This window comes from Cynocephalus volans, chromosome 11, assembly GCF_027409185.1.
Source record: "Cynocephalus volans isolate mCynVol1 chromosome 11, mCynVol1.pri, whole genome shotgun sequence".
NCBI classification, from domain to species: Eukaryota; Metazoa; Chordata; class Mammalia; order Dermoptera; family Cynocephalidae; genus Cynocephalus; species Cynocephalus volans.
The window spans coordinates 128,799,535-128,811,914 of NC_084470.1; the positions used below are offsets into that span (position 1 = coordinate 128,799,535).

Sequence of the window (12,380 nt, forward strand, 5' to 3'; positions counted from 1 at the left end):
ATCGATTGTCATAAAATAGCTTATAATACCCTCTTGTTATCTTTTCAATGTGTAGTGGTACCTTTTTTATTTCTCTTGCTGATTGTTTCTGGCTATTCTTGCTAGTGAATTACCAGTTTTGAGTCAGTTCAGATAATAAGTTTTGTTTTTCATATAATTCTTCTATTTTTTATTAATTCTTAAACTTATTGGAATAAAGTTGTTTGTCATTAATTTTTAAGTAATTGTTGAATATGTAATGTTGTCCTCCTCTTTTCTGATATATGTTTTCTTGTTCTCTCTTGCTAAATGTTTATCAATGTTATTATTTTTTTCCAGGCGCCACAATTTGGTTTTAAAGTTGACCTTCTTTTCTTTCATTAATTCCTGATCTTATCCTTTTTATTCTTTCCTAATACTTTACTTTTTTTCTAACTTCTTGAGAAATTAGATGCTCATTAATTTTCAGACCTTTTTTTTTTTATATATAATACATGCATTTAAGGACATAAGTTGCCCTTACTCATAGCTGTAGAGACATCTCATAGTTTCGCTACGTTGCGTTCTCAGTATCATTCCATTAAAATTACTTGGTAGTTTCCACTGTGATTTCTTCCTTGAATTATAGGTTATTTGGAAGCGTGTATCTTATATTCCAATATATGGGGAAAATCTAATAATCATCATTATCATTATTACTATTTATTAATAACTTAACTACATTGTAGGTGGAGTTATTAGTTGGTAGTGCCAGTTTTTAAAAGTTTGTTGATAATTGCTTTATGGCCTAATATCTAATCGGTGTTTGTAAATGCTACATGTGTATTTGAAAAAAAATGTATTCTCCATAGCTACTGGGTGGAGTATTTCATGTGTGTTATGTCTATTTTGTTAACTATTTTTAAAAATTGGTAATTATTCTTTGATTTTTTCCTGACCTGATCAGTTACTATAATAGATTTGTTAGATATCTCCCACTATGATTCTAGGTTTGTCTTTCTCACTTCAGTTCTGTCAATTTTTAAAGAACAGATTGAGACTCCAGTATTTTGTTTGTGGCTTTTAGCCATTATTTTAATCACTGCTGCATTCATAGTTACATTCCCTTTATCTTTCTAAGATTTGGCTATCCATGAAACAGAATTACTGCTCAATTCAGTCAAGCATGCAATGAGTAATAGGTTAATGACTAGCAAATTCCATCAGAACATTAAACTCACTTTCATATACAGACATTGTTAATAATGGAATGTTTTTGATATTTTTAAGTACTATTGTAAAGAACTCATCTGAATAAACAAAGTTGGCACTAATGCATTCAACATAATTTACACTATTAATAAGAAAAAAACTAGAGTATATACGTGTATTCCCTCTTTTATTGATAACCAAATCCTGCCAGAAGTTTCTCAACTTTTTATTTATTCTAATATCCAAATTTTTGCTCTATTTTTTCTTTTTATCCTACATTTCACCACTTATTTTCTTTTGTTAATATTTTAAAATATCTTTGGATTTCTATTTTGTATCAGGCTTTTTTCAGTTTTAATTAGAACTTATACATTTCCACCTATGTTCTAAGTATTAAGTACTGTCAACCAAAGTAAACCACCTGGGTGAGATATAAAACAAGTAGGTTTATTTGAAAACTCCTTAGGACTGCAGCCTAGAATACACAAATTCAAGAGGCCTTGAAAATGTGCTCTAGCCCACCACATGTGCAAGTCATATTCATAGCCAGAGAAAAGGAAGTGACATACAGAAACAACCTGATTGTATGCAGTTGGCATTAGCCTTATATGGTCATGTTTGGGGAGCATTCAGCCTCTGGTTGGCTGGAGGTTTAGTTGCTATGACTGGCTGAGACTCAGCTACTTGTTATAGGAGTATATTTCCAGGTTAAGTTACAGTCTCTTTGCACATCAAGTTCAGTTACATTTCACTACATATGAGAAGGCTTTATGTCAAATTCAAAATACGCATAGAGGCACCTTTAGGTCAAACTCGTTTCGGAGTATTCCCAGTTAAGATATGCTTGAAGTTCAAGGTAATATTGCCTTCTTGCTTATGTTAGTCTGTTTCTGTTGCTTGTAACAAAATACTTGAAACTGGGTAATTTATAAAGAAAAGAGGTTTATTTGGCTCATGATTTGGGGACAGCTGCATCTGCTGCAGGCCTCAGGCTGCTTCTATTCATGGTGGAAAGCAGCAGGGAAGTATGGAGGTACAATCAGATCACAGGGCAAGAAGAGAGAGAGGTGAGGTGCCTGGATCCTTTAAACAACCAGCTCTCTAGGAACTAATATAGAGAGAACTCACTCATAACCCACGCCCCCAGGGTATTAATCTATTCGTGAGAGATCTGACCCCCTGCTGTAAACACCACCCAACACTGTCACATTGGGGATCAGATTTCAACATAAGCTTTAAGAGGACAACACATCCAAACACCAGGACAGGTCTTTTTTCATGTATCTTAACTAAACCAACATGTCCCTTGTCTAATATACTGATAGATTTTACTTCTAAATTATTCTTTTAATATGCTTAGTTATTTTTGATATTTTTTCATTTTCAATTCTTTTTTTTCTTTCAATATATTAAATATACTTATTTTCTGTTTCTGGTAAGTTTAATACCTGCAGACTTTGTGGCACAAGTGATATGAATCCTTGTCTGAATCCATGAGTGTGGAGTTTTGCTAGGAATTTTCATGAAAAGCTTAAATTTTTATTTATTTTCAACACCTGAGAAAATGTGAGGCAAGTTTCCCCAAAGTCTTCCTCTCTACGTAGGAGAATCTCTCTCTCCCACCTCCCCCAGCTCTTCCAGTGAGAGGGTGGCCCTTCTAGATTTGCAGCTGTATGTGTGGAGAGGAATAGGTGCGGTCTCCAGCTTGGCCATCCATCCTATTTGGTCTCAGCCTTTGTCTTATTTTTCTCACATCTGTACAGTCACATGATCTAGGTCCTTGCTCTTCAACATGTGGTCCTCAGAACAATATCAGCATTACCCGAGACGCAGAAATGCAAATTCTCAGGCACTGGCTGCCAAAGTTGATCTTGCAAATTTTCTTTCTGTTTCGGCTTCCTTTCCTACCAGCTGTACACTTACATGCACACTTTTCTGTTTTCCGAGTACAACAGAAATTAAAAACATATTTTTAAGGAGGAATCGCGTTTAAATCTGGCCGTTTAAATCATAAAAATAACGAAACGACATCAACGCCTGTTCTTCAGCTGCACGCGAGTGTGTCTGCCGGGCCCAGCGTCCGGCGGCTGCCGTTCGGTTGATTACAAACTGTTCAATACACCGGGGAGGATGAAATCCGTTCGTGTCACCGCACCTCTGCCAATTTCTTCTGAACGCCCCGGCAGTCCCCCCTCTTCCATTCCCCTCCCGCAGCAAAACTTCATTGGTTAAATCACAGTCGGCCACCAAGCCACAGCGAAAACCCGGAGGAACGGACTTCGGCCGTCGTTAGGGGCCCAAGGCCGCAAGGAGACCTTACGGGGCATGCGTAAAGGAGGCTGCGCGCACATGCGCATTGGCCGGCGCAGGGCCGCGCTCCCGTCGCTCTAGGCGGCTTGGAGGCTGCGCGCGGGTGACTGTTCGGAGGCGGCGAGGCTCTGGGAGGGGAAGGAGCTGGGGGAGGGGGCGAGGGGGCTGAACCCGGAAGTGGGTAGGCGCTGGGGCGAGCGCGCCGGGAGTGGAGCTCAGCGGCCGGGAGCCAGCGGGGGAGCCCTGGGTTCCCGGTAATGTTGCTGTGGGGCGTTCGCCCGGGGACGTGGGGTGGGAAGGGTAGCGGGTTCGCCGTCGGCGGGCGCATCCTCGCCTGACGAAGGCCTGCGAAGACTCTTTTGCTTCCTTTAGTCGTCCTTCAGGTTGACCCCACTCCTCGTGCCCTGCGCCCCTCTTTGGGCCATCTCCCTCCGGGTGGTTTTGGCCGGGAACGCTCTCTGTCCCTAAACGCTGTGCCCTGGCCGCCCTGGAAAGCTTGCTAATGGAGAGATTCGGAGTTCGCGGCTGCGACGGCCTTATTGTCAGTCTCCCAGCGCCCCTAAAGCACTACGGCAGCCCCCTCAGCCTGCACCGTCCACGATCTTGGGGGGATCGCTCCGTTTTCTGCCCGATTGTTCCCACCTTGTTCGCGGATCAGGCCTGGGAGGTGTGCTCTGGCTTCTTCAACAATATTCTTTTGTTGGCTGTCTTTTCTAACCCGGCCCTAGTCGTTCTCCGCCCTAAAATCTCAGCCACACGTGTGTAAACTGTGACTTTATCGTTATTTAGTTATAAATTAGAAAGGATTAGTTGATGAATGCCTTTGACTGATTTCAGTTGCTTTGCCACGGAGTTTATTTTACGTGGTTTTTACTCTTTTGCAGACCATGAAACCCTCGGGCACGCCCCTCAACGAGCTCTTATCCCAGACAATCTAGTTTTTCTTTTAGAAATCTCTGTAGACACTTATGAAGCTTCTTGTTCTGAAATTGCTGTACTGCAATGAAGAAAAGGAGAAAGGTTACTTCAGATCTTGATGAGAAGATCCATCTAGGCTATCATAAAGATTCTTCTGAAGGAAATGTTGCAGTGGAGTGTGACCAAGTGACCTATACTCATTCTACAGATAGACCTGCTGCTGAAGCTCTTCACTGTTATCAGGAACTGCCTCCCTCTCCAGATCAGAGAAAGCTTTTGAGTTCTTTGCAGTATAACAAGAATTTGCTGAAGTATTTAAATGACGATAGGCAGAAGCAACCATCTTTCTGTGATTTACTTATCGTAGTAGAAGGGAAAGAGTTTAGTGCACATAAAGTAGTTGTCGCTGTGGGCAGTAGTTATTTTCATGCGTGTTTGAGCAAAAATCCAAGCACTGATGTTGTCACCCTGGATCACGTAACACATTCAGTTTTTCAGCATTTGCTTGAATTTCTTTATACATCAGAATTTTTTGTGTACAAATATGAGATACCTCTTGTTTTAGAGGCTGCAAAATTTTTGGACATTATAGATGCAGTGAAGCTGTTAAATAATGAAAATGTTGCCACTTTTCAGTCAGAGCTAACTGAAAAATCATCACCAGAAGAAACACTAAATGAATTAACTGTAAGACTATCAAATAATCATCAGTGCAAATTCTGTAGTAGACATTTTTGTTACAAAAAGTCCTTAGAGAATCATTTGGCTAAAACCCATAGGTCCCTTTTATTAGGGAAAAAACATGGGTTAAAAATGCTGGAGAGAAGTTTTTCCACTAGAAGATCAAAAAGGAATCGGAAGTGCCCTATTAAGTTCGATGACACCAGTGATGATGAACAAGAAAGTGGTGATGGGTCAGACAATTTGAATCAAGAAAATTTTGATAAGGAAAAGTCAGATAGAAATGATTCTGAGGATCCTGGAAGTGAATATAATGCTGAAGAAGATGAGCTAGAGGAGGAGATGTCAGATGAATACTCTGACATTGAAGAACAAAGTGAAAAAGATAATAATGATGCAGAAGAGGAACCTGAGGCTGGTGATTCTGTAGGAAATATTCATGAGGGGTTAACTCCAGTAGTCATTCAGAACAGTAACAAAAAAATACTGCAATGTCCTAAATGTGATAAAACATTTGACCGAATAGGTAAGAAAAGAAAGCTTGTTTTCTGTCTAATCACTTATTTAGTGGATATTTTAAAGGTGATAATTAAAAACTAAACTTTGAAAGTAACTTTTAAAAAGAATGCTTGAGTAGGGAGGATACTTTGGTTTTCAATACAGTTTATCCTGTTACTTTAAATTTGTTGTGATTCAGGAATTAATTTAAGTATATTAGCCTTTAATTTTTCTTTCATGTCCCAACAGTAGGAAATGTATTGTTAGTTCATGTATTTGGTAAGAAATACTCCAGAGTACCAATAATTATCATATAGAGCTTTGATTTATATGCCAACTTCATTTCAGAGATAAGTGCTATTTTTGAGTCATTAAAGAAAATTGAATTAGATTCTATTAGATTTAATTTGATAATTTATATACTGTTTTCCCTTGCAAATGGTAATATGTGAGTTATAAATATATAGTCACTTTTCCAGTACCCAGCACTATATAGTATTGGGTCGTTTTAGGTTAGACTTATGTATAGTAAAGAATAAAATTCTACTAAATATAATTTAATTCTGTGGGTAGAGGCTTTAGGAAGTGGCCTAATTAGTAGTACTCTTTGCTTATTATAATACTGAATACATCAACTTTTCCCCTATTAGGAAAGAGTATGTAAGAAACATGGCCTATAACCTTAAGTCTTACATCAGTGCATATTTAATTTCAAGATGTCTAATATTTGCTACAAAACAATTTTTGGAAGTGTCTTATATGAACTGTTCTAATGTAGACTTTAAAAAACTGCAACAATTAAGCTATTTCCATGTATATTGAAGTTATGAAAATGTGAAATATTCTACCACATGTAACGATAAAAAGAACATAGTTAGTGCATTCTGACCTGGCACAATTATTCTGACCTGGTACAATTAATTATGCATTCTGACCCATGTGTCTTGCAGTGTTGTGTTACTTATGATATTGGTGGAAATTAGTTTTATAAGGTATTGGTAATTATTTGCTGTCTAAATATGCTGCAGTATACACTGTGACATAACAGTGGTATCTTGTTTTTGCTCTTTGTAATGCCTTTTAAATATTTTTCTCTCCGAATACTTTTGACAATCCAATTTAATAACAATATTTTTACTGTGAGGCTTGTAGAAACATGAATAAAATAACTTTTCTTGAGTAACTCAGTCAATTGGAAGAGCATATGTATACAAGTAACTTGTTAAAATCAGGCTATGTAACTGCTGTGGTAGAGATATAAACAAATACTATGAAGGTATGTTTAGAGGAGAGAACAGCTTTTTCAGGCTGAAGTACCTGAGAGTATTTCATCTCTTCAGTAGATCTGCTTCTTAGACTTTGTACTCTTACCACATACTTCCTGTATTCTGCTTTGATTTACCTAATTTGACTTGCAGATGAGTGAGCAGGGGTCAATTCACAAATGGCATTGTGGGTCCAGCACATAGATCTTCAACTGTCCCATTGAGCACTAGGCCTGTGAGATGCTTTATGAGAGAGGGGTTCTGTGTTCAAGTAAGATTGGGTAAACTATTTATTATAATTCATAGCGTTAATTTTGCTTAACCTAGCATTTCCTCAAATCATTATACCGCATTTTGCCACTTTGGGGGCATTTCTTTTAATGTCCTAGGAAACTAGAGTTTTCTGCATACAGTTTTGGAAAACACTTCTCAAGATTAAGGTGCTGATATACTAAGAGGAAGGCTTTTTTTTTTTTTTTTTTTTTTTAACCACGTTCAGCCCCGATAGTTGTTGGAATCAGTAGGTCACATTGTAGGCTTATTTCCGGCTTACCTTTCTGAATGTATTACATTATTGCTCTCTTTTATTCGCCACCCCCCACTTTTTTCTTAACTGTGTGAAGGCTTTTTACTTTTCACCAGTACTTTCTTGTCTTCATTACGTTAACATATCTATATCTTTTTATCTATCTATGTCTTATTCTTATGTCGTGTTGGTTATAAAGCATGAGTTATGGTGATATCAGACTGCCTAGGTTTTTTGAATCCAGGTCTTGGGTGATTTACTTAACCTGTCTGTGGTTTTGTTTCCTCATAGGTAAAGTGAGATGATGCTAATGTGATCCTAATAGTACCTTCTCCTTGAGGGGGTTATAATGAGGATTAAATGGGATAGTTCTAAAATGTTACATGACATTTAGGTGTTCAGGGAGTGCTGGCTGCTCTTATTCATTAATCTAACATATTTATGGAGTGTCTCTACGCTGCCAGACACTGCTAGACAAATATGAATTGATGTATTCTCTGTCCTCAAGAGTCTTTGAGTTTAAGGAGTACATTAAGAAACACAATCATATTACAATAAAGATAATCTGATCAGGATAAGTACAGAAGACTAAAAGAATCAGGAGATGTTTCACAGAGCAGGTAGTAGTTGACCTGAGACTTAAAGAATAGTGAGGAATTTATGAGGCAGAAGGACCAACATGTGCAAAGGCATTGAGGTATTTTGTGTTCTGGAAATTGCTAAGGTGTGGGTGGTTGCAAGGTGGGCAGAGAGGCATAATGAAAATGATAGGAGATGAGGACTGCAAAGTAAGCAGAGGTCAGCTTTTGAATGGCTTGTATGCTATACAGAGGAGTTTAGATTTTATCCAGTTGCTGATGGAAACTGTTGAAAATTGACAAAGGGTCAGCCTGTAGGAGTTTCAGGAAGATTATGCTGGCTTCAATGAAGAGAATGAAATTGGAAAAAGGGATAGAGAAAGGGCAAGAAGGAGCATGTAGCCAAGGACCCAAAGGATAATGCGGCCTGCACTAGGAAGATGAGTGGTACTGGGGATGGGAGGTAGATGAAGGTAGAGCAGAGAGTTTACATTGAATGTAAAGTGCCAATTTGTGGAATGAAAAGAATATAAAGAAGATCCATGTATCTTAATGTCCTCTTGTACATCCCATCAGAAGTCCACTTTATTCAAAAAACCAGTTCAAGGGCCACCTTCCCGGTTATCCTTATATCATCCACATTCCTTTCATTGGGTTTGAAAATGTCCACCCAGATTTTCAGTTGTTATTTATCTATCTTATTACATTGTGAGCTTGAAGATTATGTATCTTACTCTTGGTTAATATCCTTTGGAATATCCCAGGTCATTTCAAATAATGCGTTTCCAGTAAGAGCTTTTTTACTTGACCTAAGCTGAAAGGTTGGTGTCTGACTGTACTTTGGGCTTGAAAGAAGCCAGTTAGATAGACCTCCTTATGAGCGTCTAGCTTGGCTGCCTCGGAGTGGATGTATGAGAGATGAGTAAGCTTTGAGACCTGCTGGAACCATTAGCTCCACAATATTTAATCTACTAATTTGATTTCATTACTTTGGATGTATTTAGTAGTTGCTTGGAGTAAGACTCCTGATCCAGTTATATTTTTTCTTAGGCTACAGCTGTCCTGTTCTTAGTGAATTCTTATGTAAATAAGAATCCTTTGACCTTTCCCCTTATACTAAAAACCTAATAGGTAAAAAGGCAAAAATAGGGAGATGACAGATGGGGTGAGAGAGAAAATTTGGATAATTTATCTTTTTTATTATTCTTACAGAGAACTAAAATCCTTGGATTAAATTACAATCTCTTCTAGAGGCAGAAAATGTTTTGTGCCTTTTTTTTTTTTAAATGTCCCCATCCTGATGCATTCCACTTCGTTCTTAATAGAAAAGAGTTATAACAATGGCGCAGTTCTCAACTTTAAAGCTATTTTAGTTAGATATTCTTCAGGGTATGCCATACGAATAGATTTAAGCTATAATTTAAGATTTAGCAATATCAGATATGTAATGAGCTAATTGGGTGATGTTTCTCTTTGCAGAAACTTGGTACAAAATCTGATGGTGATACGTGACCCATATGAGGGAATAAATTCTGCATGAGGTCAAATTTGTTTATGTGAAAATATCTTTATAACTCCTGATTTGAGACACAGTTCATATTGGGATTCAGTTCAGAAAAATGCTGTGGATGAAATTTCTTAAAGTTATGTGTTTTCTGTTGGCAATCAAGAATGCTTAGTTGTAGTTTAGTATTCGTTGAAAGAATACTATTTTTTTAATTGAAACTTTGATAAGTTTGAAGTGAACATTTTGATTTATTCATTATTATTGAATCCCCCACCTGATAAAAATAAACAGATGTGATGTCAGCTGTTTGTGTTGAGGCGTGCCCTCCCTCCCACGTGTATACCCTCCCACCAGTTGAGGTAAATACTGGATTTATGTGAGTTAAAATGTTTTTCCCCACTACACCCTGGAGATCTACCTAGTTCTTCTAGGTCCAGAACTGAGAAGTTGTGTTTCTTCTGTTCAGAAATTCAAATCCATGGAGATAACAGACCCTGTAATGCCTGTGTGCATAAAATTTGAATTAGTAACTTAAAAGAAATTTCTTTTATTTATTAAAATAAAGTCTCTGTATTTTTATTGGAATCTTTTTACTGTGCTCAGTTTATTTAAAATATTTCCAGTGATTATTAAAAATCATTAGGTTTATCTAGTTTTGGCTATTTCAGTTTAAATTTCAAACTTTTCTATTTCATTTTTCTTGCTGAAATCTTTTTAAGTCTACTGGTAGGAAAATGTAAGTTTAATAGTCAAAACGGTTTTGATTTTTACTATTACTGCCATTTTGATGGCTTTAATATTCAACTACATGTAATTTACTTTTTATTTGCAAGCAAGGAAGAAATTCTTGACCTTAAGTGCAGGGAAAATGCTACTAATGATTAATTTAACATCTTTCCAGCAAAGGCATTTTCATAGAAAATAAAAGATTTGGTGAAAACTTTTTCTTGTACTTTAAGATTTTTATTACTTACTGTTACTATTCACTTGGGACCAAAAATGAGGAGATTTGAGTATTAGGAGGTTGATAAATTATCTTTCAGTCTTGGGAGTCTGTGCTAAATATCCAGTCAATTTCTAGTTAAGAATGGGCTTTTCCAAAAATCATTTACAAGTTAGTCATTTAAAAATCAGACTGTATACTCTTGATTTGTTTTTACTCTTGATGTATTTTTTTTTACCATAAGTATGTATCATTTACGTAATTTAAAAAGTGACTATAAAAAATAAAATGTGAAAATCTTTGCAATCAAGGAAACCTTTTCATTTTATTTTTTAAATTCCGTACAGTGACCTCTATCTTTTCCCACTATTAGATCTCATCCCTTGCACACAGCAAGGGAAATGGTGGTGGTAGGGTGTGTGTATGCATGTGTAAATGGAAGGGTATGCCCTAGCATTGGCAGAGGGAACTGAGATACCAGGTAATTTTAGCAGTGCAAGTGAAAAAAAAGCAAAGGCCTTCCAATGTTCTCAGAGAGCTGAAACCCCAGTTTGAATTTGTTATAATAGATATTCATAAATCAGGTATATCCAGATTTATATTTGAGGCATACTTACATGTCCATACTGTGACTAGTAATCCATATGATAATAATAGTGGCAATATTTATTACTACTTACTGTGTGCTGAGATTTTAAGTATTATTTATATATTAACTAATTTCCTTCTCAGAACCCCATGAAGTGTTACTAACTCAGGTGCAGAGAGGTTAAATTATTAGCTCAATTAAGATCACACAGCTAATTTAGGAGGTGCCCAAATGTTGACTGAGTTCTGTGATTACATACATGTAAAAAATACATAGACCTTACTTAATGGATTTTTCATTATACTTTTGTTTTTCATTGCCTATGATTGACATTCTTCCCCCTAGCTTAAGGAAAATATCTTGGTTTCCTTTCCTGGTTTTTTTTTTAATGTGACAAATCCAATGTAATTAATTTTTAGATAATATGATACTAGTTGCTTATTAAATTCAGTCATATAGATATGTCTAATAAATTGGTGAATCTATTATTTATTTTACTAAGTAGACAAATAATTATGATTATCTCTTTTTCTCAGTGGCTTTGGAATATTTTGGATTTTTTTCTAATTTTTATGATGTGTAGGATGTATCCTTTTTTTAAATGCATGACTGAAATGCTGTATACTTCCACATTAGCTATAGCCTGAAGAAAATTTTATTTATACATTTATTTTGCAGGACAAAGCAAAGCTAAGTGTTTAATTGGAAATTGCTCTTCATATTGATAATGTTTTTTCTTATTTTTATTGCCTTTTGCTTGGAAGTATCCATTGAAATTTCTGCTTTAGGCTATGAGATGTGCATATTCATAGTAGACAGATTACACAGTTATAATAAAGTATAAGATTAATCCATAGTTTATAATGTGTTAGACACTGTTGTAAGTGCTTTATTTGTATGATTTTTTTTAATAGTCTTATAAGATAAATACTTTTATTATTCTGGTTTTTTTGATGAGAAAGATTTGAGGCATAGAGAGGTTGCTTGTCTGAGGTCACATGGCCTGCTATTTAAAGAGCCAGGATTCATTTCCAGGTGCATGGATCTAGGGATATATATAGTAAAAGTAAAACATGAAAATAATAAATATTAGATGATGAGTAGATCTTTTGTTAAAGGTTAATTTAAAATTTAAAAAAATACATTTTTTAAAGTTTTAAGGCTAGAGAATTTGCCAATGGAGTTTTCAGAAAATTTCTCAAACTGCATGATTTTTAAAATGTGTGAACGTGAATAACTTTTTTTTTAAATGACCCAAGTTCTTGAGAAAAAGTATACTTTGAGCAATAAGCTTAAAGCAGTAAGTCTTTAAGGTTTATCTCAGGTAGAAGTTTAGGTAAACTTTTTTTAGTTTTGTGTATGGATTTGAGTGTGTGTATTAAGTTTGCTGAATCA

General features: G+C 36.1%; 1 protein-coding gene across 1 annotated transcript in view; it reads left to right on the plus strand.

Moving 5' to 3' along the window:
- Nucleotides 1-3,663: 3,663 nt before the first annotated feature.
- ZBTB41 (zinc finger and BTB domain containing 41) overlaps nucleotides 3,664-12,380 on the plus strand; it is a 41,955-nt gene continuing 33,238 nt past the window's right edge. The window contains exons 1-2 of the mRNA XM_063114170.1: nucleotides 3,664-3,734; nucleotides 4,365-5,605. Coding sequence (XP_062970240.1) covers nucleotides 4,483-5,605 — 1,123 coding nt within the window. The 5' untranslated portion in view covers nucleotides 3,664-3,734; nucleotides 4,365-4,482. The remainder of the gene's footprint in view (nucleotides 3,735-4,364; nucleotides 5,606-12,380) is intronic.